General features: G+C 45.8%; 1 protein-coding gene across 1 annotated transcript; it reads left to right on the plus strand.

Moving 5' to 3' along the window:
• Positions 1 to 729: 729 nt before the first annotated feature.
• On the plus strand, positions 730 to 24,881 carry LOC114667740 (CD276 antigen homolog). Its single transcript, XM_028823166.2, has 8 exons — positions 730 to 984; positions 8,813 to 8,914; positions 10,930 to 11,271; positions 13,102 to 13,380; positions 18,154 to 18,270; positions 18,374 to 18,716; positions 19,982 to 20,055; positions 21,748 to 24,881. Exons 2-8 carry the CDS (start codon positions 8,869 to 8,871, stop codon positions 21,966 to 21,968), a joined length of 1,422 nt encoding a protein of 473 aa, XP_028678999.1. The 5' UTR covers positions 730 to 984; positions 8,813 to 8,868; the 3' UTR covers positions 21,969 to 24,881.
• Positions 24,882 to 24,940: the final 59 nt, after the last annotated feature.

The following is a 24,940-nucleotide window of genomic DNA, read 5'->3' on the forward strand; positions in this document are numbered from 1 at the left end:
ATCTAAGACTCTGAACTAAACATTTACAATATGGTGTTCTACAGGTTGTACAATTCAAACGCTACAGACTTTAAATCTTTTAAAAGTAAAATATAAAAGTAAGACTTGTAATTTCTACTTTTAAAAGTAATTTAACATTATTTGCTGTAGCATTTATTACCTGCAATAAGAAACTTTAATTTTATTAACCCTAACCCTCGCAGTAAGGTAGTGCTGCTGCCTCGCATTTGGGAGACCTGGGGTTCGCTTCCCGGGTCCTCCCTGCGTGGTGTTTGCATGTTCTCCCCGTGTCTGCGTGGGTTTCCTTCAATAGCCCAAAGACATGCATGTTGGGTGCATTGCCGATCCTAAATTGTCCCTAGTGTGTGTGTGTGTGTGTGTGTGTGTGTGCGCGCGCGCGCGCGCCCTGCGGTGGGCTGGCATCCTGCCCGGGATTTGTTCCTGCCTTGCGCCCTGTTTTGGCTGGGATTGGCTCCAGCAGACCCTGTGTTAGGATATAGCGGGTTGGATAATGGATGGATGGATAGATAAAACGTTATTAATCCAATGGGGAAGTTCAAAAATAAAGGTTAAAAATAAACGGAGATTTTTTTTTGTCGTATAGTAACGGTGACAAAGTTTTTGCGAGGACATTCAAGAAGGAATGCTTGTGTAATAAGCGTCTCCTCGAGGACTTCACGATGTCTGAGGTGCCCGGATCTGACTCTCACGTCTCGCGGGAACTGAGAAGCGTTGTCCAGTCCTGGCAAGAGGAGGACCGTTCAGCAAGCAGGTAGAGTCAGCACGGGGCACTTAATGAAGGGACAAGGGGTGACCAAAGACTGCAGGTGTTGAGAGACATGTAGGTCAAGAGAAGAGCTTAAAGCTGGTTGGATCTTTGCTTGTGAAGAGACCGAAGCAGAGGAGTGAAAGGAGGAACAGAGAACACCAGTCACTAACTACACTCTCCTCTACGGGGCACTGATACGCTTCATTGAATGTGCGGTACGGAAGTTTATAAATTCTCTTTATTTTTTATTTTTTTTAAACGCAATGCGCTGCTGTATTGTTTATGCGAGAAAACTGTTGTGTTATTGCATGTGTTTTGTTGTTGTTAATAGCATTTACAAGAACATATAAAAATAACTGCGTCAACCAGTTTTACTTTCACTTTCTCCTTTGTTTTGCTGTAATTGTCACAGTTCAGGTAAGAAGCCTTTTGATTATGGACGTTGACAGCGAGGTCACCGGGGGGTGAAAGCGACCTGTTACTCTCGTTACTCTTCAAGTAGCAGCATTACTATTATTATCCATCCATCCATCCATTTTCCAACCCGCTGAATCCGAACACAGGGTCACGGGGGTCTGCTGGAGCCAATCCCAGCCAACACAAGGCACAAGGCAGGAAACAATCCTGGGCAGGGTGCCAACCCACCGCAGGACACACACAAACACACCCACACACCAAGCACACACTAAGGCCAATTTAGAATCGTCAATCCACCTAACCTGCATGTCTTTGGACTGTGGGAGGAAACCGGAGCACCCGGAGGAAACCCACGCAGACACGGGGAGAACATGCAAACTCCACGCAGGGAGGACCCGGGAATCGAACCCAGGTCCCCAGATCTCCCAACTGCGAGGCAGCAGCGCTACCCACTGCGCCACCGTGCCGCCCATTATTATTATTATTATTATTAATAATAATGTTTAGCTGAAATGGAATTCGTCTTCTCCATTTTTTAATACCCCTTCGATTTCTACTGTAACTGTCGTGAGCGAAGTACGCGCACCTTTCTAAATGGACGACAGCTCCGCCCGTTTTTCGGCGCTCGCTTTTCCAGCACTGGCGCCGCAGCGCGTCCTGACGGGCTAATTAATCCTCGGCACAGGTCACTCACAACCACCGCTGGTCAGCCTGAAACGGTATGGGGACGCGAATGACACTTTTTGGCTAAAGAAGGCATCAATCGATGATGACAATTACATCGAAACTAAAAGCAGCTCAAGTGAATCCGCTGCCTACGACTTACTGGCGGAATCCTGGGGCCTCCAACTTCTCTCTGAGTCTCCTGTGCATTCCGGAGAACCGTCGGAAACCCCCAAAAAACCTAACCTGCCCGCACTTTCGACTGAAGACCTGCCAAACCTCTCCAAGCCTCCAGCAAATACAGGACAGTCCTGCATGTGTATGACGCTGAACTGCAGGTCGTCCAGCTGGCAGGGAGCTCATGGGGGTTGGTGGCAGGACTGGCACTCCAGCCACCGTAAGATAAATAAAATAACGTCAAGCAGCTCAGAGTCGACAGACAGGATCCCCTAATTTGGGTCGGGCCTCTTGAATCCGAACTGGTGTGGTGCTGTCACCCACTTGGGTCCCGGTTTGCAGAATCCCAAGCTGTTTTGTCGTGTGGTGGGTGTGACAATGTGCTGTATCAGTGCGCGCTCCCTGATCCGACCTGACCTGGAATTAGAGTGGGGGGGCATTTAAAGCTGAATCCAGGAAGCCCTCCTTTACACCAGTACAGAGTGGTTTTTCTCAGCTGTATTCGCCACTCTTTGCAGGGAGGCATTACAGTCCCCAGGTTGGCATAAGAACAACAAGCTGACCCTGAACATCAATAAAACCAAAGGAACTTCATGCTGAACCGCACCAGCCGCCCTTCCCTCTCTGTTAATGACTCTGTTGGGAAGTGGAGGTAACAAATGGCCTCTCCTGGGACTTGTTCAGACGTGGCTGCACCTCCTGCACCGTGTGTGGGGGTCTAACCTTCCATGCTCAGATTCCCACCCGGTGACTTTAGGACCCATTTTGCTTACTCAGAAACGGAGACGCATAACACCGTGGCACAAATGAATTCATTATAAAGAATACATTAAACAAATAAAGGGGGGGGGCAATCAATGTGCATGCAAAACCCACCCGAGTTCCCCCAACAGCATTAATTACTTAACTAACACTGAACAAAAGGAGAGCCGAAAAAAAACGGCTGAGCACAAACGGTGAACACCGACGACACAAAACGGCGTAAGCGATGAGATTCAGGGGGCTGTTCACTTGGGCATCACGGGGTGTACTGTCCCACCGAGTTCCAGGTGCCAAGTGAAGATATGAAGTGTTTGTCTGCGCTCCCCCAGATGAAGACACATCCCACCCAGAAGAAATTACACAAACAAACATAAATCCAGAAAAACAAAAAGCGTAAACCAAGACGGTTATGTTTGTGACCCCATTGTGGGTATCAGATTAGAAAATTAGAAATACGGGACACTCTTAAAATACATCCATTTTCCAACCCGCTGAATCCGAACACAGGGTCACGGGGGTCTGCTGGAGCCAATCCCAGTCAACACAGGGCACAAGGCAGGAACCAATCCCGGGCAGGGTGCCGGCCCACCGCAGGACACACACAAACACTAGGGCCAATTTAGAATCGCCAGTCCACCTAACCTGCATGTCTTTGGACTGTGGGAGGAAACCCACGCAGACACGGGGAGAACATGCAAACTCCACGGAAGCGAACCCAGGTCCCCAGGTCTTCCAACTGCGAGGCAGAAGCGCTACCCACTGCGCCACCGTGCCGCCACTCTTAGAATCTCTCTCTATATTACTATATATAAAAATTTATACATGCCCCCTACACACTCGGACCAATGTATTATATAAAAGTAGAGACATAAGTTAAAAACATAAAGCAAGGATTTTAATGGGTTATGAGGAAAACAAAAGTAAAATCATTTGAAAACTAGACCAAGAGCCCGTTTCGACAACATAAGATGAAACGGGCACGAGTTTGTGTCAGCAGTGTATGAAGAACAAATGATAAGTAACGAAGAAGTTGTTTTGTAATGATTGTAGTCCGCTTTACTCATTACTGTACAGGCTTGTACTGTTAGTTGATGAATTTTCCAGGCCTATAGTATAATATTGAATGATGAATGTTCCAGTACAATGTGGAATAGTAATAAGTATAAGCACCACAAACCTGATATAGGTGTATTGAATGAATGCGTAATTGAATCAGAAATCGCCTTTCAGGCCTCTAGAGCTTTAATCGAAGTCGCTTTTCTCTTTGAATTTTTGCGGCCGTAAATCCGCCGCCTGCCGCGATGTTGGGGTTGGATGTTGGTATCGTAAGGTTTTTCGGGCAGCTGCGCAGAAGGCGACTGCGCATTCGGCTTCGGACAGACGTGAGTGAGGAGGCAGGCGAATTATGTATTAAGATGATTTAATACAAGCTAAAAATTCTGTAAAAAAATATTTATTTAACACAGACAACACATATTATTATTTAATACAGTTAGTAAAAAAGTGGGCTGTGGCGAATAGGAAGAACACCCTTTGTTGACCGTCACTGTTATGTTGCAATGCCGATCCAGAACTGCGCGGTTGGGGGGGCACAACGGTAATAAGAGGGTTGCCGTCCTCCGCCAACCAGAGCAACTAAACAAGCTGCAAACACGTTTTCCGGGGACGGTCCCCTTTTTCCACTCAGAAACATGTCCCCTTTTCGTCCCCGGTTTCAGCTGGTTCCCTTTTTTGAATGCATCTCAACACCACGATAATTTGAACTCGGCGCGCGTGCGCAGTGTCTTGACGGAGGTTATGCTTTACCGTATCCTGCAACTTTGGCGAGAAATCACGTGATAAGCTTTCGCGGCTCTTTTCTTCCACCTGTTTCTGCATTTTGGTGCGGTGATCCCTGTGATTCAACATGAGTGCTAAAAGGAAGTGTCCGTTCAATGATGGGCGAAGCCTTCAGCGTGAATGTTCGTATTTGCGTCCGATCCCGGATGCTTCTGTCGTGATCTGCAGCGTGTGCGACTCGAAGTTTTCCTTCGGTAGTGGTGGGAGAACCTCAATCACGGAACACGAGGGGAGAGAAAAGCACAAATGAGCTTTGCGAAGTCGAGCATCTTCAAAAGCAGTGACTCAATTTTTTGGAAGAGTAGAACCGTCAGATGCAGAGTACCAGCTGGCAATTCATGAAGGGACGTTCGCGTTCCTCACGGTGAACCGTAATCACAGTTTCCGATCCGCAGACTGTACAAGTAGTTTGCAAAAAAAAAAAAAAAAAAAATTAGTGACAAAAGATTCGCCAAATGTGAGGCTATAATTACAAACGTGTTTTCTCCATGGGCACGAGAACGTTTGGCCGAAGTTAAGGATGTGAACTACATAAGCGTTTGTGTTGATGTTTCCAGCCATAAAAACACTAAACCTTTGCCAATCATGATCAGATACTTTAAATACGACTCACCTGAAATTGTGAAAAACAAGTTAGGAGACTTTGTCGAGTTGCCGGGGGAAACTGCAGAAAGTATTTCAGAAAGTGTGATGGGAGCGCTTAAAAAATTAAAAAAACTGCAAAACAAAGTTGGTGCCCTTTCTGCGGACAATACAAACACAAATTTCGGCGGACTTTTGAGAAGAGGCAAAGAAAATGTTTTCACAAAAATGAAGTCTCACTTGCAGAGAGAAATTATTGGAGTGGGCTGCAATGTCCATATCCTTCACAATTGTGCACAATCTGCCTTAGACACGTTGCACATAGACGTTGAAGGTCTGGTCCAGAAAACTTTTAGGTATTTCCACATTTACACCGTAGGTGTTGGAGAGACTGAAGGAGTTTTGTGATTTTTGTTAACCGAAGAGTATCACAAAATTTTGGGATACTCAAACGTGCGTTGGTTGTCTTTAATGCCAGCATTGCAGAGGATACTGCAGATTTTCCAATCATTAAAATCCTCAAATGTCCACGATTCGTCGAGAACCCATTGGCAGAAATGTGGCTCTTGTTTGCGCACTGTCGAATGTTTCATGACACCATACTTAATGTAGAAATCAACCACAAAAGCGCAATTGAGGCCTCCGCTATTTTGAAAGATTTGACTCAAAAGCTGACAGCCAGGAAAGAAGACAAATTTATTCCTATGCTGGTTCGAGGTCCCCTTCGTAAACTTAAAGATGATGGCCACATTACAAGGGATGCGTATTTTAGAACATCAGATACGTTCTTTGGCATAGCAATTGACTACAGTAATGCATGGGGCAAACACTTGGATAACCTTCACGAGTTAAATTGCCTACTGCTGAGAACAATTCCTGGAAGAAATGACCTTGACAGGGCAGTGGAAACGCTGCAAACCAAATGGCCGATTCTCAACGTAAATACTGACTTAATGTTTGATGAATTTGCGTACGTAAAAGACTACCTGGCCACGAAGTTCAGTGACTGGACAAACCAAGACGTTGCAGAAGTGGAAAGAAATATTCCAGCACTTGAAAGAACAAGTTTTGCCACATAGCAACATAGAAAACGTAATTCAGCTTGCATTGTGTTTGCCAGCCAGCAATGTGACAGTGGAAAGAACTTCCAGTCACATGAACTTTTTCTGGATGCCAGAGGAATCGCAAATGAAAGTCCATACAATGCACTCCTTGCTGACAGTTAAAGTAAACTTCTCAATGTCTTGCGAAGAATTCTTCCAGAAGCTCTCAGCCGGAAAACACGGGGATACTGAAAAAGGTTCATTCCTCTGAAAAATACAATGCGGAAGGACAATCCAATCAGAACACACGATAAAAGGATGAGCCTGAACTGCGTGGGAAGGTAAGACGTGGATTTCTATCCACTTTAATAAACAATGCGCTGGTTTAATTAACATTAAAATTTAAAGGATGCTTACGTGTTAGAAATTTATTATTTTACAGTTTTGGACGCATCACGATGTCAATTTCGACATTTTTGAAGATGCCAGGAAAAAAAACATGTAAATTATCAGTAAACGAGCGGCACGGTGGCACAGTGGTAGCGCTGCTGCCTCGCAGTTAGGAGATCCGGGTTCGCTTCCCAGGTCCTCTCTGCGTGGGTTTCCTCCGGGCGCTCCGGTTTCCTCCCACAGTCCAAAGATTCTAAATTGGCCCTAGTGTGTACTTGGTGTGTGGGTGTGTTTGTGTGTGTCCTGCGGTGGGTTGGCACCCTGCCTGGGATTGGTTCCTTGCGCCCTGTGCTGGCTGGGATTGGCTTCAGCAGACCCCCGTGATCCTGTGTTTGGATTCAGCAGGTTGGAAAATGGATGAATGGATGGATCATCAGTAAGTTTAATGGCCATACAAAAATTTTTGTTTCTTGAACTGATGCAGACTATACAGAATGTATTTGATTTACAAAATTGTCCACATTTCCAGTCCTTGCACGATCTTGCGTTAAGTTTTGCTTGTTCGTGTACGCTAGCACATCGTAATGAAACTGCATTTTCACAACCAGGCATGAATTCTTCTCGAGACGTACAGTATGTAGTTACGCTTCTCCAGCAAAGCCAAACCCCCATTACCCCCGGAATGGGCAAAAAATTTTAGGTCCCCTTACAAAAAAGCAGCAAACACTCGTTTCCTCATTACATTTGGGTTATTTTCATCAAGAGAATATGAGAAAAGAAAGTATAATTACTTATAAAGTCACAACTAAGTACCGAAAGAAGGTAGTAAAAATATATTTTTATTACGAAATTTGAAAATGAACGACATGCAGGACATTTGGGTGTCCTTCAAGGTCAGTACGGGACAGGGAATAAAATGATCAAATATGGGACATGTCCCTTATATAAGGGACGTCTGGGAACCCTACATTGTGGGTGAAGTATTCAAACAAATTGGCGTAGACTATCGCGATCCTCTCTCTGGCGTCTTACGGCTTCCTTCTCAAAGTAGCACCTCGTCAGATTTCTTCCCAGCAACCCCTGCGCAAATGCAATCCTGACCAATGGTGTAGCGCTTTCTCTCTCTCTCTCTCTCTCTCTCGGTGCTGCTGGGAGTTGCAGTGCAGTGCGACTCTTCAATTCCACCCGGGATGGGTTAACGTTATACAAAGTTTCTGTCTATTGTACCTGCATTGTTATCGCTCTTTAATATTTTTTATCAATATACTTCTGCTGGAGTGTGTGAATTTCCCCTTGGAATTCAGTCAGTCAGTTCTATCTCCTATCTATCTAATCTGCCGCTGCTACATTTCGGATGAGAGTTAACTTTAAATTTGTAAAGTCTCCGAGTCGCTCAACACAAGGTGTCCTGTTGGACTCTGTGGCAGGCAGACAAGCGCGTCTTTACTCCTTTATAGCTCCTTTCCAGTCCTATTTTAGTGTTTGCTTCTTCAAACTCACAATCTGCCTCTTCTTCCATCCAATGCCACCCACGCACTGCACGTGACTCATTACAGATACACCTTGACGTCCACCTGAAGAGCCAAACCATCACAACAGCAACTCCTTAACTCCATGCGGATGCTGACATCTTCAGTGCTTTATCAGGCATCATGGGGGACTGGCAAGTGCAACTCCAGTAAGATTTGAATGTTGATCTGGAAAAGCCGACTTGCCTTCCTGACAGGCAATTCAAATGGGGACAGATGGTATATGCCACCCTGACCTGAGAGAAGACCCCTTTTGAGAGAGAGTGAGAGAGTGAGCTGATGATGGAACCAACGAAGAGGAGCTCAATGGGTAGCTGAACAAGAATCGGCTCACCTCCCACAAAGAGCTGAGGAGGTGATGAAGGTCCAGCAGGCCATCGAGCAGCGTCTTCATCAGTAAACAAACAAAGGCGTCCTCTGTCGGCTACCTGAGAGTGCAGGAAGGCAGGAGAAGATCTTGGAATCCCCTGAGGAAAATCTGAAAATATTGTACATCAATTTTTTGAGGGTTGACTTTCATTTTTGATGTACATCCTTTATTAATCCTGAAAATAATCTTGAGCGCGATTCTGTAACCCTAATCCATATTTGCGAGTTTTAAGGAACGCTCTTACTAAATTTATTCTTTTCTTTGTCTAAAGGTGTGACACACAAGAAGATGAAAGCGGTGAAAGAGGACGTGTGAGGACAGTTCAACATGGAGCCCCTAATCCTGCTGCTTCAGCTCCTCTGCGTTGCTGCTGGTGAGTCGGCGTCCGTTTCCGTCACGTCGTCGTAATAATAAATTTGCCGTAAAGCTCCGTTAAGAAGGTCGAAATACCGGAGGAATGGATGGCTTTCAGTGCCTTTCAAGATGTTCTCACTTTGTCAAAGGCTCATTTCCAAGTGCGCCTCTTGATCATTTGGGTGCCAAGACTTCAACTGGATACGTGAATGTCCTTTTTAATGGTGACGCAGAAGTGACGCATTCTGTTATTCTGTGACTTTACCCCGTGACATTTGTAGTTGAAGAAAATTTTTAATCTCGCGTGTTTGTTCAGAGGAGTCGAAGCATTACGCACTTCTAATTCTGTTCCTCGGAGAGTCGCAGTCTGTTGGTGAAGAGACTTTCACTGGTCTTGACTTTGACGATGATGCTGTGATCTTCACGGAGTCCATGGAGGCTCGAGAGACTGAGCGAGGGGTCTGAGTGTCTGGGCTTGTGAGGGTCCTGATAAAAACCAAAGAGCCAGGTCTTTAATGACCTCTTGGGCACGGCCATCAGCAGTGTGTCTGTCTGCGGAGAGAGTGTCGACCTCGTCATCGAGAGGTTTACTTACCTCAGCGGTGACATTCATGTGACTCTTCCTATGAAGTCAGTAGACCGATTGGGAGAGCATGGGTTTGGTGTGTGGTCTTGAGGTCGCTGGAAAGGGATGTACGGTGCTCCTGATATCTGCAGAAGGACGAAGGTCCAAGTCTTTAGAGTCCTGGTGCTCCATGATGGTTATGAGACATGGACGCTATCCAGTGACCTGAGACGAAGACTGGACTCCTTTGTGTCTCTTCCCGTTGGTTTGACTTTGTATTTCTCATGGAGTCCCGAATGAGGCACATGACCTGCATTGTGAGGGAGCGTCCTTTATGGCACTACGGCTACGTGGCACGATTACCCGAGGGTGATCCGACTTGTAAGATCTTCATTGTTGGGGACCCGAGTGGCTGGACCTGCCCACGTAACACCTGGCTGCGACAGATAGAGGGTCATTTCCGGAGGGTGGGACTGGACCGCGTGTCTGCCCAGGGGGTTGCCAACCGGGATCCTGAGTGGTTTCATCGTGTGGTGGGAGCGGCAACACGCTGTACCAGTGCAGGCTCCCCAGGCTTGACTTGACTTGAATGGAAGCGTCCAGTGCGCAAACAAAACGAAAATCTCGGACGTGACTCGTGTCACATCCTCCGCATGTCTGTCCACTTGTGAAACTGACACCTCCAGAGAAAGGAAGGACCCCACAACCCGAGTGGCCGGCTCATGTGAGGCTGTGCTTTTAAACTGGGCTCGTCTGGAGTTTTGTTTCTTCTGTCCTCCCTGTCCCACCCCAGACCTTCTGTGCACCTTTGAGCACTTAATTGAAATAATATGACTGACGGGCAGCGTTCAAATCAAAATCTACAAAGGTCGTAAGGAATATCAAGGCGCACAGTTGTTTGGCCGTGGATTACAAGCAAGACGAGTGATTATTCTTGTAAAGAGGCTCCTATTATTAGTTTTGAATCTGCGGTTTTTACAATGATGTTACGTGTCGGGGTGGGGGGGCATAAGTATCAAAATTCATAATTCCGGGGTGAGGGTATAAATGTCATAGTTTATAATGTGGGGTGGGAGGAAATTTCATCGTTCATAAATCGGGCGGCGCAGTGGGTGGCACTGCTGCCTCATAGTTAGGAGACCCGGGTCTGCATGTTCTCCCCGTGTCTGTGTGCCCAAAGACATGCAGGTGAGATGCATTGGCGATCCTAGTGTGTGCTGTGGGTGTGCCCTGCAGTGGGTTGGCGCCCTGACCGGGGTTTGTTCCTGCCTTGTTGCCTGGGATTGGCTGCAGCAGACCCCCGTGACCCTGTGTTAGGATATAGCGGGTTGGACGCTAACTGACTATTTCATAAATCATAATTTGGGGCGGAGTTTAAGGCCATCAGTCATCCATGTGACAGTTTGTCCGATTATTACTATTACTACCGTTACTTCACTTTCATTCTCTTTTGTGCCCTTTTCTCACAGGGAGTGACCCTCGCAGGGTCTCGGGCTTGTTTGGGACGGACGTGCGACTCGACTGTACGTTTGACCCCAGCAGGACTCTGGCAGATCTTCTTCAGATTCACTGGGACAGGATTGAGAGGTCATTGTACAAAAGAGTGCACAGCTACCACGGCGGGCGAGATGACCTCCACGAGCAGGACGCAGACTTTCAGGACAGAACCAGTTTGTTCCCGGAGGATGTCTCCAGTGGCAACGCTTCATTGCTGATCTCCAGCGTGCGCATGGCTGATGCGGGCACCTATTCCTGCTTTGTTGTTTACCCGAGTGGCCCTGAAGAGTACCGCACAGAGCTCGTCGTTTTGGGTAAGCCGTGCTCGTATGTAGTTGTCGTGTTGAGTTATCATCTGGCGTATCTTTTTTATGATGCGTATTCTCGTTAAATGATCTGCCGTTCCTTTAGGCAGTAGAACATTAATGCCTGCAGCAGCCGTCCCACCGGCACCCACCTGCAACTGGGCACATTCAGGCCCTGCCGTGACTTGGGTTGGGTTGCTGCTGGAAGTGGTGTGGGTGAGGCCAGCAGGGGGCGCTCACCCCGTGGTCTGAATGGGGATCCCAGTGTAGTGACGGGGGTCACTGTGCTGTAAAAGTGGCACCCGTCCTTCAGATGTGACCTAACTCCGAGGTCCTGACTCTGTGGTCATTAAAGGTGACCACAGAGCATCTGTCATAAAGAGTAGGGTGCTTCCCAGTGTCCAGGCTTAACTGGCCACCACAGCCTAATCATCCCCTTGTCTTCTAATTGGTTAACCACCCAGCAGCTCATGTGTGGGTCAGCGTCCTGGCGCAAAAATGGCTGCCGTCGCATCATCCACATTAGTGGTGGTTAAAGTGGCTCCCCCCTCCCTAAAGTGCTTTGACTAGTGAGAAAGGCGCTATATAAATGTAAAGAGTTATTAATCCCAACTCCAGGGTCCTGTCTGTCTGTAGCTTACAAGGATGCAATTCAGTCGCCACCTTCCCTGTGCTCCATGGCTCCACGCATGTTAAGATGAAAGGCGGCTCCTCCATCCTGGGGGTTTTGGGGTCCCACCTTTCCCACTCAACTGCCGCACCAGATCAAGCGAGACAGAATGTTTTCCTTTCAATATTTACATGGCGGCTGGCGAGGCCAGGATCCAAATGAGACTTGTGAGCCCCCCGAGGATGAGGAAGAGCCGATCTCAGTCTGCCGTACGGCAAGCGAGACTCCACACTGCGACGCGTGCTTCTTCGAATCCATGGCATGAATCAAGTTGGGATTCCTGGGGACCGCGATTGGAAAAAGAAGGGAAGTGAGAAAAACTTAGAGAGGATGAAGATGAGGGAGGAGGGCAGAAAGTGTAAGAAGAGGAGCACAAAGCACATCACCGAGTGGAAGATAAACTGAAATAAGCTGATGGTCGTTGTCTTGGGTAGCAAAGAAAGGTGTTGTCCTCTAAATCCTCGGACTTGGTATCGACACAGGAGACTGGCACGGCTCATCCGTATAGCAAACTGAAGAAAAACGAAGTACGGAGAGTCGGGACGCTCGATGAGAAGAAGGAACAAAGCAATCCTGGGCCTATCAAAGATCAACTCAGGGTGCCGGTTTCTCTTCGAAGGCACAGCCTCTTTGGTATTTGCACCTGTTTTGCTGTTTCCATGAACAAATCCTTGGCTTAGAAAGATTTTCTGTTGCCTGGGGTTTTTGGTCCTCCCTTCTCTTGTGGGGCTTTTTGTTCTGTTTCTAGTTTTTCCAGTTTCCTATTTCTGGGCCCGCTGAAGGTGATGTGTTGATGTATGAAGATGGTATTAATTGCCATAAAACCCAACTGAAATAAAGGCTAGGATAAAAAAAAAAAAAAAAACAAAGTTAACCGGGAGTGAAGTCGCTCAGGTGTGTCTGCCCAAAAACAGGTGAGTTCATGTGAGCCCAAGCTCTACGGATGTTCAAGACTCCTTGAAATTCCCACGTTGTCAGCCAGAATGGACTTCCGGTCTCCCTTCTTGAACAGAAAAGCCTTTTTTTTTTTTTAAAAATTTGATTGTCCTAAAGCCTTTGTTGTAATGCCGAGAGGAGCCTAAGACTTCCCCGGGGTGGTGTTCCACCACTAAGGCGACTAACCCTTCACTCGGTTCTCCTCCAAGTCCAATCATCTTCTGTCTCCGCAGCTTCTTACACGGACCCTGAGCTGGCCTACGACGAGGACGGAGACTCTCTGACCTGCAGGTCTTCAGGTGGGTTTCCACTGGCCTCGCTGTCCTGGACCCGCAGGACCGGACAAGACTACACCTCCGCCTCCAGCACTCGGGCCCATCTGAGTCCTGTGGGGGTGTACGACATTCATAGCACCCTACGAGGAGATTTCAAAAAGGAGGACGTGTGCTGCTCCGTCTTCAACCGAGAGCTCAGCGAGAACAAGACGCGCTGCTTTGGGCGAGAGACCCCAGGTAGGTGCCACCCAATGTGGTATAGCGGGTCCACAGCTCCCACCAAAGGTCCGTTTTAAAATAAATAATCACCGTGCGAGGGGGCGTGTGGTGGTTGTGCGGCTGAAGCGGCTCTCAGGGCAATTCGCGATGTGGACGTTTCCCACCGAAGTGCACAGGTGAGAGACGCCCGCGATCTGTGATTGTTCCTGGGGCTGCTAATTTGCCACAGCTGCCATGCCCTCTTGATAAATAGAAGTGCGAGTCGGCTAAGAGAGAAAAGAAAAAGAGGAAGAGAACGAATGGAGGTTGTTGGAGAAAGCAGGACGCAGGGGAGAGCAGGCAGCCTGGGTGTTGGGCCGAGACCCGGGAGTAGTAGTGGTGGTCACTCCCGCTGAGTGAAGGGCGGATGACTCTCCACGTAAGGCAGCGGGAGTCGGGACACGGGATTCCCCAATGACCAGGGCTCTCACGCTGGGGACACCAAGTTGCTGTTCGGTGAGGCCATCCAAACGGCTGACCCCCCTATCGAGCAGTCCAGACGGGAGCCGCCGGGCTTTGAAATGTTTTAAAGGACTGCTTCCTGCATTGTGTTTTAACCTCGGTTTTTAAGAAATGATTTCTAATGGATTTTAACCTCCACGTTTCACTGTTGTTTTTATGGATTATTTATTTATTTATTGAAGATTTGAAGCATTGCACTTATTTATTTGAACACTGTTTTTGTTCTGTTGGTTTAAATAAAAGCACTTGGCACTTTTATACACCATCCCCTTGCTATGTTGTTGCCTCACTGCTTAGCTCATCGGTAACCTCACCGACGGTGTCGGGTTAAGGGCTCCCGGACAGCAGAGAGGAGCATGCAGCAAAATCCCAAACCGCCGTGCAGTCGGCGCCACCTTCACGCAGAAACGAGGTTTAGCCATTAAGTTCGGATACCCCAGGAACAGTCAGGGGGACCTTGAAATCTTCAGAAACCTGAGGTCAACCCAGGGAATTGTGGGAAAGACCTCCATGGTGAAGGCAGAGGCAGAAACCCAACATAGTGCTACGGAAACGGGAAACAAAGTGGGATCGCGATAAAATGAGAGATGACGTAATCGGGACTGGCTTGGGACAAAATTTAAACCAAATTCGAGTCCCTTGTGTCTCAAGACTTTATAATCCATTACTGATTATCGATAGCAGGGCCTCTGGTGAATCTCAGGTGAGCTCGGCTCTCTGCTCAGGCATCGGCTTGTCCTGCTTTTGGACTCTCGTCGCTCGGCTCCCCTTTGGCTGTTTGGTTTCCTCCTCCCAAAAACTTGTGTGAGTTGTGAGGCGCTTGATTTTTTTTTTTTTTTTTTTTGGGAGGCTTTTGACTTGTAAAAAAAAAATAAAAAATAAAACATTTTTGAATTTGAGTTGGATTTGATGATTTTTGGGCTGTAAAATTAAAAAAAAAAAAAAAGCCTACAACTAGGCCTTAAAAGTTAAAGTAGAAATGGCTCTGGAATTCAAAATGTAAAAAAATAAAATAAAAATCGCACAACCAAAACAGTTTTATTGTTCTCGTGTGAAACTCCGCCTACTCCAATTTAGTACCCGCCCCTTTTCTAACGCTTGTCCAATGCAAGCTTTTGTTTGACGGGCAGACTGCGAGGACCCTTCTAGTCGAGCAGCAGCCTCTCAGGGGTCTTTGGGGGGTCTCTAGATGGAGAGGCAGTGGCACTTTCTGGAGCCTTGGTGACAGAGGACACAATGGCCTGTCGGCACAGCCCTCCGTGTGTCACTCACTGAGACTGATAAGCAGAGGTGGACTCCTCACTGGCCATCCCAGCTGCCATTGTTGCCGTTCTTGATGAAGGTGGCGGCGGCTTCAAAATGTGTTCAGCACGTTGGCTTTGTCCACATCCCCTTCCAGCACCTGAGCGCTGGGCAGCTCGAGTCCAGTTGTGATGCCCACGCCACATCTGACCGTCTTCTCATTCAGGGGGCTTTTTAACCCCTCGAGGCTTGTTCCTTGTGAATGACTAATTTAGAGGGGAAAAAAAAAAAGTGGATAAGCTCTGCAAACTGACATCTGAGGTTTTACCAAAAGAACTGATGTCGGGTTTTGTCCGTTTTTGTCCACTGAGTTAGCAGTTCGGCTCCCGCTTCCCCTCAAGTCTGCTCAGGATGAAGAGGGTTTGGAAAGTGAAGGAGTTTCCTCTTACAATATTTCTTCTTGTTCCAGAATATTCTTAAAAATGAATTGCTTGACATCATTTTCAGCTCATTTATATAGAAGTCAAAAAGACCCTGTGCTTTTATATAAAATAAGACTGGCAGTAGCAGCAGGTGGTCTGCTTGTGAGCCTTCATGAGATGATGGAAAGAAGAACTCGGTGCTGAATACGCCCGTGTCTGGTTGGATCAGGAAAGGGAGATCTCAGAAGAAGTCCTCAGTTTGTTGTGCTCTGCGATCCGCCCATTCAGTCACTCAGAACACGGGGCCAGCGTCGAAAGACCCTAATTGTGGACCACGCCAGGGGGCTCCGGCTTCACTCGGGCTCCTGTTTCAGGACTGTCCAAAGTGACGGCACCTTTGGGGGAAGTTTAATTTAATCTTAGTATAGAAAGTGCGACCATCGCCAGTCCTCTTACAGCAGTCCTAGGAGTCGTGGCAGGTGACAGTCTCGGGCTACTGGGGGATAAACTGACCATTCCTTTCTTCACTGTACTGTAATACGCCTCCCAGAACTCAATGGGGGAAAAAAATAATAATCCCTTACATTTTATATAGTTAATATATTTTATCACAAAGCTCCTTTAGAATGGAGTTATTCTAAATTAGTCTGCTAAGCTCCTGCCTGTGTCTCTGTAAAACTCTCATTGTTTTAATTTATACTCGCTGTGCTGCCCGTCTACATGGACACAACTCAAAGTAATCAACGCAGACCTCCGCACTGACATTTGCAGTTCACCACCTCTTGGGACTTACCTTGTAATACATATAGTAATAAAATGCACTGCGTTTGTCAATCCAACAGATGGCACATCTTAAACTGCATTACTAAGATTTGTGATGCACCATCTGTTGGAATAACAAATGCAATGCATAGGTCTCTGTGTTATGGCATTTGGTATGAGCGCTGTAGAAGCAGTGAAAATATTTGTGATGCGCCACCTGTTGGAATGGAAGAGACATAGCAGCTGAACGCACACACCGACACTTATCCTTTTTAATGCAATTTTTTGTACTGCAAGTGGTCAAGTTTAGCGAGGCGTCTGTGATATTTGAGTATTCCCTGATTGCTTTAAATCTTGTTTATTTCACTGAAACTTCTGTTTCATTGTATGGAGTCCTGTATGTGTCAAGCAAAAAAAAAAAATAGTAATAAAATGCACTGTGTTTGTCAATCCAACAGATGGCACACCTTAAACTGCATTACTAAGGTTTGTGATGCACCATCTGTTGGAATAACAAATGCAATACATAGGTCTCTGTGTTATGGCATTTGGTATGAGCGCTGTAGAAGCAGAGATAATATTTGTGATGCGTCATCTGTTGGAATGACAAATGCAATGCATAGATTTTGGTATGAGTTGTAGAAGCAGTGATATTTGTGATGCGCCATTTTGTCAGTCCAACAGATGGTGCATCTTAAACTGTTGTAGTAACAAAATGCATTACAAATGTTTGTGTTGCGCCATCTGTTGGACTGACAAATGCAATGCATAGGTCTCTGTGTTATGGCATTTGGTATGAGCGCTGTAGAAGCAGTGATATTCTTGATGTGCCACCTGTTGGAATGACAAATGCAATACATAGATTTTGGTATGAGAGTTGTAGAAGCAGTGATATTTGTGATGCGCCATCAGTTGGAATGACAAATGCAAGGCATAGATCTCTGTGTTATGGCATATGGTATGAGTTTTGTAGAAGCAGTGAAAATATTTGATGCGCCACCTGTTGGAATGGCAGAGACATTAACAGCTAGACGCACACACAAGACACTTATACTTAAATGACCACTTGCAGTAAAAAAAAATGCGAGTTTAACGAGGCTTCTGTGATATTTGAGTATTCCCTGATTTCTTTAAATCTTGTAGTCTTATTTCACTGAAACTTCTGTTTCGTTGTATGGAGCCCTGTAGATGTCGAGCAAAAAAAAAATTAAATCTGTTCAAACAAATTACTCACCCCCATCCTCCCGACTCTTATTTCAGTAGTACAGAACTCTATTTCCTATTAATTTGTTTGAACAGATGATTATTATTATTATTATTCCCCCTCCCACTCCAGTTTTTATTACCGTTTTCCTGGCACACACTTCAGTGACCTGTAAGGTGTGACGTTTAAAATCAGTGCACCAGAAGAGGAAGCAGTTCAAAGACCGTTCTTTTGAGGAGTCCTGAGCCGAGTTTCAAAGACAGGAGAATTTTTATTATGAGAATGGATTTATGGAATTTTCTCCAAGAACGTGATATTCCAGAGTCCGTTAGTAGAAGTAAAGGGAAGTTGAAAATCCCAGTCGATAACGGCCGTGAACAGCGTAGGACAGACCAGACTATCGGCGAGCTAAATACTCTTCAGGTTTGCTAAGCTGCACGCCAGGAAAAACGAAAAGCTACAGAAATCCGATAAGAGTCATTGAGGGAATAAAAATAATTTGGTAAGTTACAGATTTTATTTTTTGCCATACTACTTCAGGGCTCCGTGTGATTGTTCCAAATCTATGCATTAAATAAGAACTGACAAACATTGAAGGCGGTGAGCAGAGGTGGGCTGCCCCTGGTGGTCCTAGTGAAGCTGACTTTGCTGTGGTTGCAGGTGCAGGCGGAGCGTCTCCAGCGTATGTCCTGCTGCTCGTGGCCGTCTGTGTCCTGATGGGTGTCGCACTGTGTACGGCTCTCGTCTTCTATTATAGAGACCACCTGCAGCTCTTGGGTGAGTATAAACACTTTGTGCTGTAGTTGGTGGTCCGGCGCCCTGTTGAAATTCCGCGGAATGCTGCTGCTGCTGCAGTGTAACTTGGTTTCTCTTTTTGTAGTTTGTGTCCATTTATGGTGGATTCGCCGTAACATCACCAAGTTTTCAGCGCCAGTGACGATCAAACTGCTCGGCCTGCAATTCCATGGGATTCCCTCCCTGATAAACTCCTGCGTGTGGGTGTATAAGAACAAGGGCGACTTTCAGAATGTGGCTAAGGCGGACACAGAAGGCGCCACAAATGGAAAGCCCCTCAAGATCAAAGTAACGGAGTACGTAACCCTGGAGAAGGAAAAGTTTTTAAAATTTACAGACGATAAGGGCTTCGAGGACATGCAGGAGTACTTGAACAGATGGAAGGAAGAAGCCGAGAAGGAGAAGACTGTTTTTGTGTTTGTGTACAGGTACGGCACACAATGATATTGGCACCTACCCGTGCTGCTTGCATCTTTGTAATCGGACTCTGCAGTTGAGGGGCTCATTCTGTTGGGTTTGGTATTAAGATGAACTTCTGCATGAACAGCAATAGGTGACTGAGGCGCTGACATTAAACCTCTGAGCACATTGCATGTAATGGCCGTTCATAGAGAATGAGGAGTGTTGTCTTGTTTCTACCTCCCATCTGCCTGTTCTTCATTGCTGTGTAGCTCATGAAGGGGCTGGGACCCTATTACACAACCCCAAAGCAGAATTTCTCCTTGCCGAAAGCCAGCTTCCCATGGCCTCCCTTTTATTCTTCAACAATAACTTAGCCCAACTCTCCAAAATGGAGAACTTCCTTCTGTGGTCTTTCAGCCTGAAGGAGCTGCCGTAGACCACCAAGCTTGAAGGCCATCCTCTGACCTTAACATGAAGTACCCCACTGACTTGGAACATGATTTAAAAAAAAGTAGAGGCCTCAAAAATAAACACTCGTAAACAGGCCTGGACCAGCCCGGCTCACAAAGAAAAGACTTCACCAAAAGCAGGTGGTCTTCCCAACTCCACGAACAGGCCTCAAGCACATCACGAACATGAAAATGGAGAACAAAAAAAAAAAATTTATATCGATATACACAGACAGACAGAGAAATGTCCCAAAGTATATCCAAAATGCATCCCAAGAGAGGGGATAACTGTAAAGCCCTGGCTTGTAAAGGGTAAGGTAAGAAAGAATCTTTATTAAAAAAGTCATTAGAGAAAAAAAGAAAACCACAATGTTTAAAAAAATCAAAAAGGATTTGCCTAAAAGAACAATCCACAGCCACCAACTCCCAATACAAATGTAGAAATCAGCAAATCATAAAAAAGTGAATTCAAAACCCATGAGAGCCTAGAATTGTTTTTTTTTTTTTAACTCCCTTTTAGTGAGATTCACCCTTCATAAATGAAACCCCCAACCCCCGTTCGACTGTTAATTTTTCAATACAGGTAGGTGAACAGAAATGTGCCAGCTTCACCCATCATCACCTGTGATTGGTCAGCCTGATCACATGACACTCAGACACTATGCTCTAAGGAGGGCCCCCCAGTGAGACCCAAGTGGAGGTTAAGTGCCAGTGAATTGGGGGTGTGGTGGCAGCAGGTCACACTACAGACATGCGAGTCAAAGCAAAGCAACGTGGCTGATGCCAGTCGTTTCCGACACAATGCTGTTTGTAAACCCTTCTTCATTTCATTCTTTTTTCAGGTGTGATTTGGTCATGTCTCCAAAACTGAAAAAAGAAATAGAGCAGCTGTTTATGGATCTGAAGAATTTAAGTGGTAAGTCATGATGATTCAAAATAAAACAAAGAAATACTGATTTAAAATAAGCGGTCTGTGAGGCTATGAGGCTTTATATCCCACGCAGAACAACGGCACCAGAATTGAAAATGAAGGCTTCACCTGCTTTGTGAGGTAAACCCATTCCTGAAAAGTGTGAATGATCATATTGTGAAGACCCTAGTATCCAGCAGGGGGCGTATGATCACCAGGAAGAGGTGCATTTGAGATGGCAGCCTTTACTACGCCTCTAATATACATAAAAATATTTAAGAAAGTAGCAGATCAGGCCCTAGGGGTACAGTGGCGATTCTAAAAGGAAGAAAGAATCAGTGACACTAAAGGAAGATTCTACTTTAGCTTCAGTTTAATATCTGCGTTAACACTCACACTAAAAGATAAGAAGAATCAAAGGAGAGCGTATACTTGAATAAAGCAAGGATGAGGGGAGGGGGTTTCTGTAATTGGCACTTTTTCCGGTCGTGAAGAGAGAGTGTGTGTGTGTGTGTGTGTGGTGGTGGTGGTGGGGGGACTGTGTCCGATGCACGGGCAGCAACGACATCTCCATAGGTGAGCTCTGGAGTTCCATGCAATTGATTTGAACACACTGCCTCCAAACGCGGGTGCAACTGGTCTGCCGACAAGCGAGATTAGCTTACTGCACAGGCTGCTTGCCGTCGACCCCAAACAACTCCGGCCCTATTCAGCCCTACATACCCCTCAAGTCAGCTCGTCTATAAGCAGAAACCAGAGAGACCAGAAACCCGACGCATTTAGTTAAGCCAGCTGACACAAGAGTCTGTTAGACAAGCGGGCTGGAGGGTGGGATGAGAGATTCAGAGACCACTGGAAGATGACACAGCAGGATGGGTGCCCTGTTTGGCATGCGGCCAATATATAAAATATATATATATATGAAATCCATGGGGCAGGGAGAGAGGGAGAGAGACGGGCAAACGGCAGCTGGAAGGCAGGTTACACAGATGGGCAGAAAACAGGTGAAGGTGTTATATTGGCACAGGGCCCTTTCTCTGACATGAATTCTATGAATATGTGCGAGTGGTTAGAATGACTAAGATCCGACACTGGCCTCAATATGCACTGCATGTATACAGAATTATGAATTATATTCTGGGAATGAATATGTTATCTTTTACAGCAAGTTAAATACATATTTATCTTTTCTGTACCTCACTACTCTCTTGTAATTATTTTTCCACCATGGGTACAAATGGGATGGTTTTGGCTCGAGTCAGTTCTCTATCACAAAGGGCACATCCCAGGGGAGAAAGAGTGGCCCCTGCCGGCTACACCCTGGTCAATTAGATTCTCATTATAAATAAATTACTGTAAGTCTATGAGTACCCCTTACAGGTCACAGTCACGCATTAAAACCCTTTGCCTACAACCCAATTTGCTATCCATTTCAACAGAAACCCAATGTAGGCCTTCCCTGTTGTTAAAATTATGGGAGAACTGACAGAGCTGGTTTAATAAGAACATTACTCATGAAAGCAAATACCTAGTTTGGTGTGGGCTGGGTGTCTGGGGTGGGGCAGATACTCAGGGCCCCTAACACCCAGTAAAAGCCCATGTGTGCCTCATTTAATTCAACAGGTGACCCGACCCTCCAGCTGATCTCACATTCATTTCAATCAAAGACGCCAAAGGCTTTTATTTTTTTGTTTTTAGGTCTGTATCCTTATGTCGTCCTCACGTTTAAGAACCGAAATGGATCAAATGCCTCGGACATCCTTTACTGGCTAGGATCATTGAGGAGTTTCCATGTCCACAATTACACCAAGGACAACCAGAAGCGGAGTGGCGCCCGAGACCTGGCATTCCTGGAGTTCCTGCAGGCCTGCATCATCAAAGGGGGGTGTGCTGAGCAAGAGGGGGCGCTGATGAGCTGAGGCCACTTTGGGCTGCACTGCAGTGGGTTGTCACCTGTCTGCCATATCTTAGTCAGCGAGTGCCCCCAGCTGCTGCTTGTTTTCCCTTTTCTGTGTGACATTAGTTTACCCTAAAATGTGATTTTTGCCATTCTTATTTATTTTTTTTTGGTCATACAATTGGCAGGGTCTGGTCCACGGAGGACCATTTTCCCATTTATACTGGCTCCTCACCCTTTATTTTAGAAGTAGGCTGCCTGAACAGCAGCTGCTTGGCTGCAGCCTCCAACCTTCAGTGTGTGTCCCAGTAACCCTAACCTGGGTGGGCCATACTGCTCTTCAATTTGTATGGTAATGTGGGTCCATGAATCTATACACACAACCAGGATAAAGTGGGCAACTCTGTGAACCTGGTTTCCTAAAGAAACCCCCTCTATGGAGTTCCCCTTTAACAAAACGCTCATCACCAGCCACAAAACTCCTTAACATGCACAAGCCAGTTTGTTTTTTGAAGGGGGGGGTTACAGGCATCCATAAACCTGTGCAAAGTGGCTCTCCCCACTGGGCAGACGCTGGTCATACTGGAGGAATTCTCTCTTGGCTGGTTCGGGAATGCTTGGAAATTCCGTAAGAGCTAGAATCTGCTTGGAGAGACCACTGCTGCAGAGACCCCCATCAGGAGGATCTGTTCTGGTTAAGGCAATGAGCCCCTGGCCCAACATTTCTGCCTTTGTTCATTTTTAATTATTACACTGTATGTAAATATTGTTATTGAGGTTTGTTTTTTGTGAAATTGTGTGTTTTTTATCACTTTAGTTTCCATCTATGGATGCTTGTTCTGCCATGTGCCTTGTGGTTTGGGGGGTTCCTCAGGGATGAGACCTCTGGTCACCCCGCAGTGAAGGCCAGCCTCCCCCACCCAATAAAGGCTCATGGGAATTGTACTTGGTGCATACTGCGTTAGGTTTTTATTTTTATTTCTATTAGATTTTTGACCACTGTGCCCTGCTGTGATCCACTTGGACATAATGGCCAAAGTGGGTTGAGGCTTTAAAAATGGCCAGAAACTAGGACAGGCTGGCTTCAGCCCACAGCAGGTCCAAAATGCACTTCTTAAAGTGCAAAGAAGATATGCTTTAATGTCCTAATTATAATCAAAAATGACCAACTACAGAAGGTACCACTGTAAAACATTGCCTAGAAAAAAAATTAAGAATTCCAAAGAATAGAAGTGCACAAAAGGAGTTTTCCAAAAAAAAAAAAGCAATCCAGTAACTGATACCCAAAATGCATTCTGAAAGCAGTCAGAAAAAGAAAAGAGAAAGTTCAAAAATACTTTACAAAGGGGAAAAAAAAAAAAAAAACCACACACACCAAGCACATACAACCTGGGAAGGACTGCAATTCCCATGAGCCTTTACAGGGTCAGAGTCCAACCCTCCATTGAGATTGATAGGTGGCCCCACCTCTTGAGGGACCCCTCCCACAATTAGCAAGGGCTGCATCAGCACAAGTATCCACATGAACAAACAAAACAGATTTAAAAATAAAAATATACATCTATCTATATATATATAATTCACTAAGTCCATGGCAAGCAAGACAGAGCCCCGCCCACCAACAATTCACTAAGCAGCCGACCATGGCACGCACAACAGAGCCCCACCCACCAACTCCTAACACTCCTCCCACATTGTTTTCCTTTTATTTCTGATCCCGTTCAACAACTATATGGCAACATCAACTTCTCAACTGTGACTCCGGAACAACTCAGTACACGAGCTATATTAAGCATCACCAACAAAAACTCGCTACACTGTAATGAACAAGTACTGAAACGTATCCCTACCGACAAAGTAACTTTCACCAGTATTGCCTCCATCGTCACAGACGATCCCGCAGATCAAGTTTCATCCCCCGAAGAATTTCTTAACAGTCTTACTCCCACTGGCATGCCTCCGCATAAACTCAAAACTAAAATAGGTTCAGTCGTCATGCTTCTCAGAAACCTCAAGCCAGCAAGAAGTCTCTGTGATGACACTAGATGGACTGTTGTCAGCATTCACTGCAATGTACTGCAGTGTAAAACTATCGCAGCTCCTACCTCACAAACTGTCCTTATTCCCCGGATATCCCTAACCCATTCAGATTCAAATTTGCCTTTTACTTTTACACATAGACAATTTCCTGTTAGATTGTCATTGTAAAGGCCATTCTAATAAGGCACAGGGACAAACTTTCAAAACGATATGCCTGTATCTGCCAAAGCCAGTTTTCAGTCACAGACAATCGTATGGTGCTCCCTCCAGAGTTCTATCTTTGTAGTCACCGTATATCCTCAAACCCACCCCATTTGGACAACTGTGTTGTTCAGGAAGTGTTCACCCATCAATAAATAATTACTAGGGTTGGCTAGTAATTATATAAATGAAAAAAATCTAAACAAGGAATTTATACAGAACCAATGGGGGGTCCTGGTCTAAACACAAGAGGAGACTTTTTGGGTTACTTCTATTATGTTTAAGTGGTCTCCTGTGGCCTTTGTGTTGTGGGTAAAGCCCCCCCAGACGCAGGCCCCCTTCCCACATTTTTTTTACTCATTGGTTGCTGCTGGACTTTTGAAGGGTTGTTTCTTAAATTCTGGCATCTTAATTTCTTGCTTCTGCTTAGATGGTTTGGCTTTGGGTCATCTTTTCATGCAAATTCATTTTACCTTTTATATTATATATATATGTTCTGAATTGGCCATCAAATTCTAAGCCAAAAGATTCTTTTCCTCCCCTTGAAGAGCTTGTGGACTCCAATCTGCTCAAATGTAAATAAGCAGAGGAGAACCGGACCAAGTTAAGAGACGGCCCAATGGTGGATTTGCGTCCCTATTTTTCTTTCACTATTGTTTTGCTGTGTAGTTTGAATCTTGTACATTAAAATGTTATTTACAGACAAGTGGAAGTTTGTCCAAAGGTCATTCTTTATTTTTAGCAACAATCAGC

The sequence above is a fragment of the Erpetoichthys calabaricus genome, chromosome 17 (genome assembly GCF_900747795.2).
Source record: "Erpetoichthys calabaricus chromosome 17, fErpCal1.3, whole genome shotgun sequence".
Classification (NCBI taxonomy): Eukaryota; Metazoa; Chordata; class Cladistia; order Polypteriformes; family Polypteridae; genus Erpetoichthys; species Erpetoichthys calabaricus.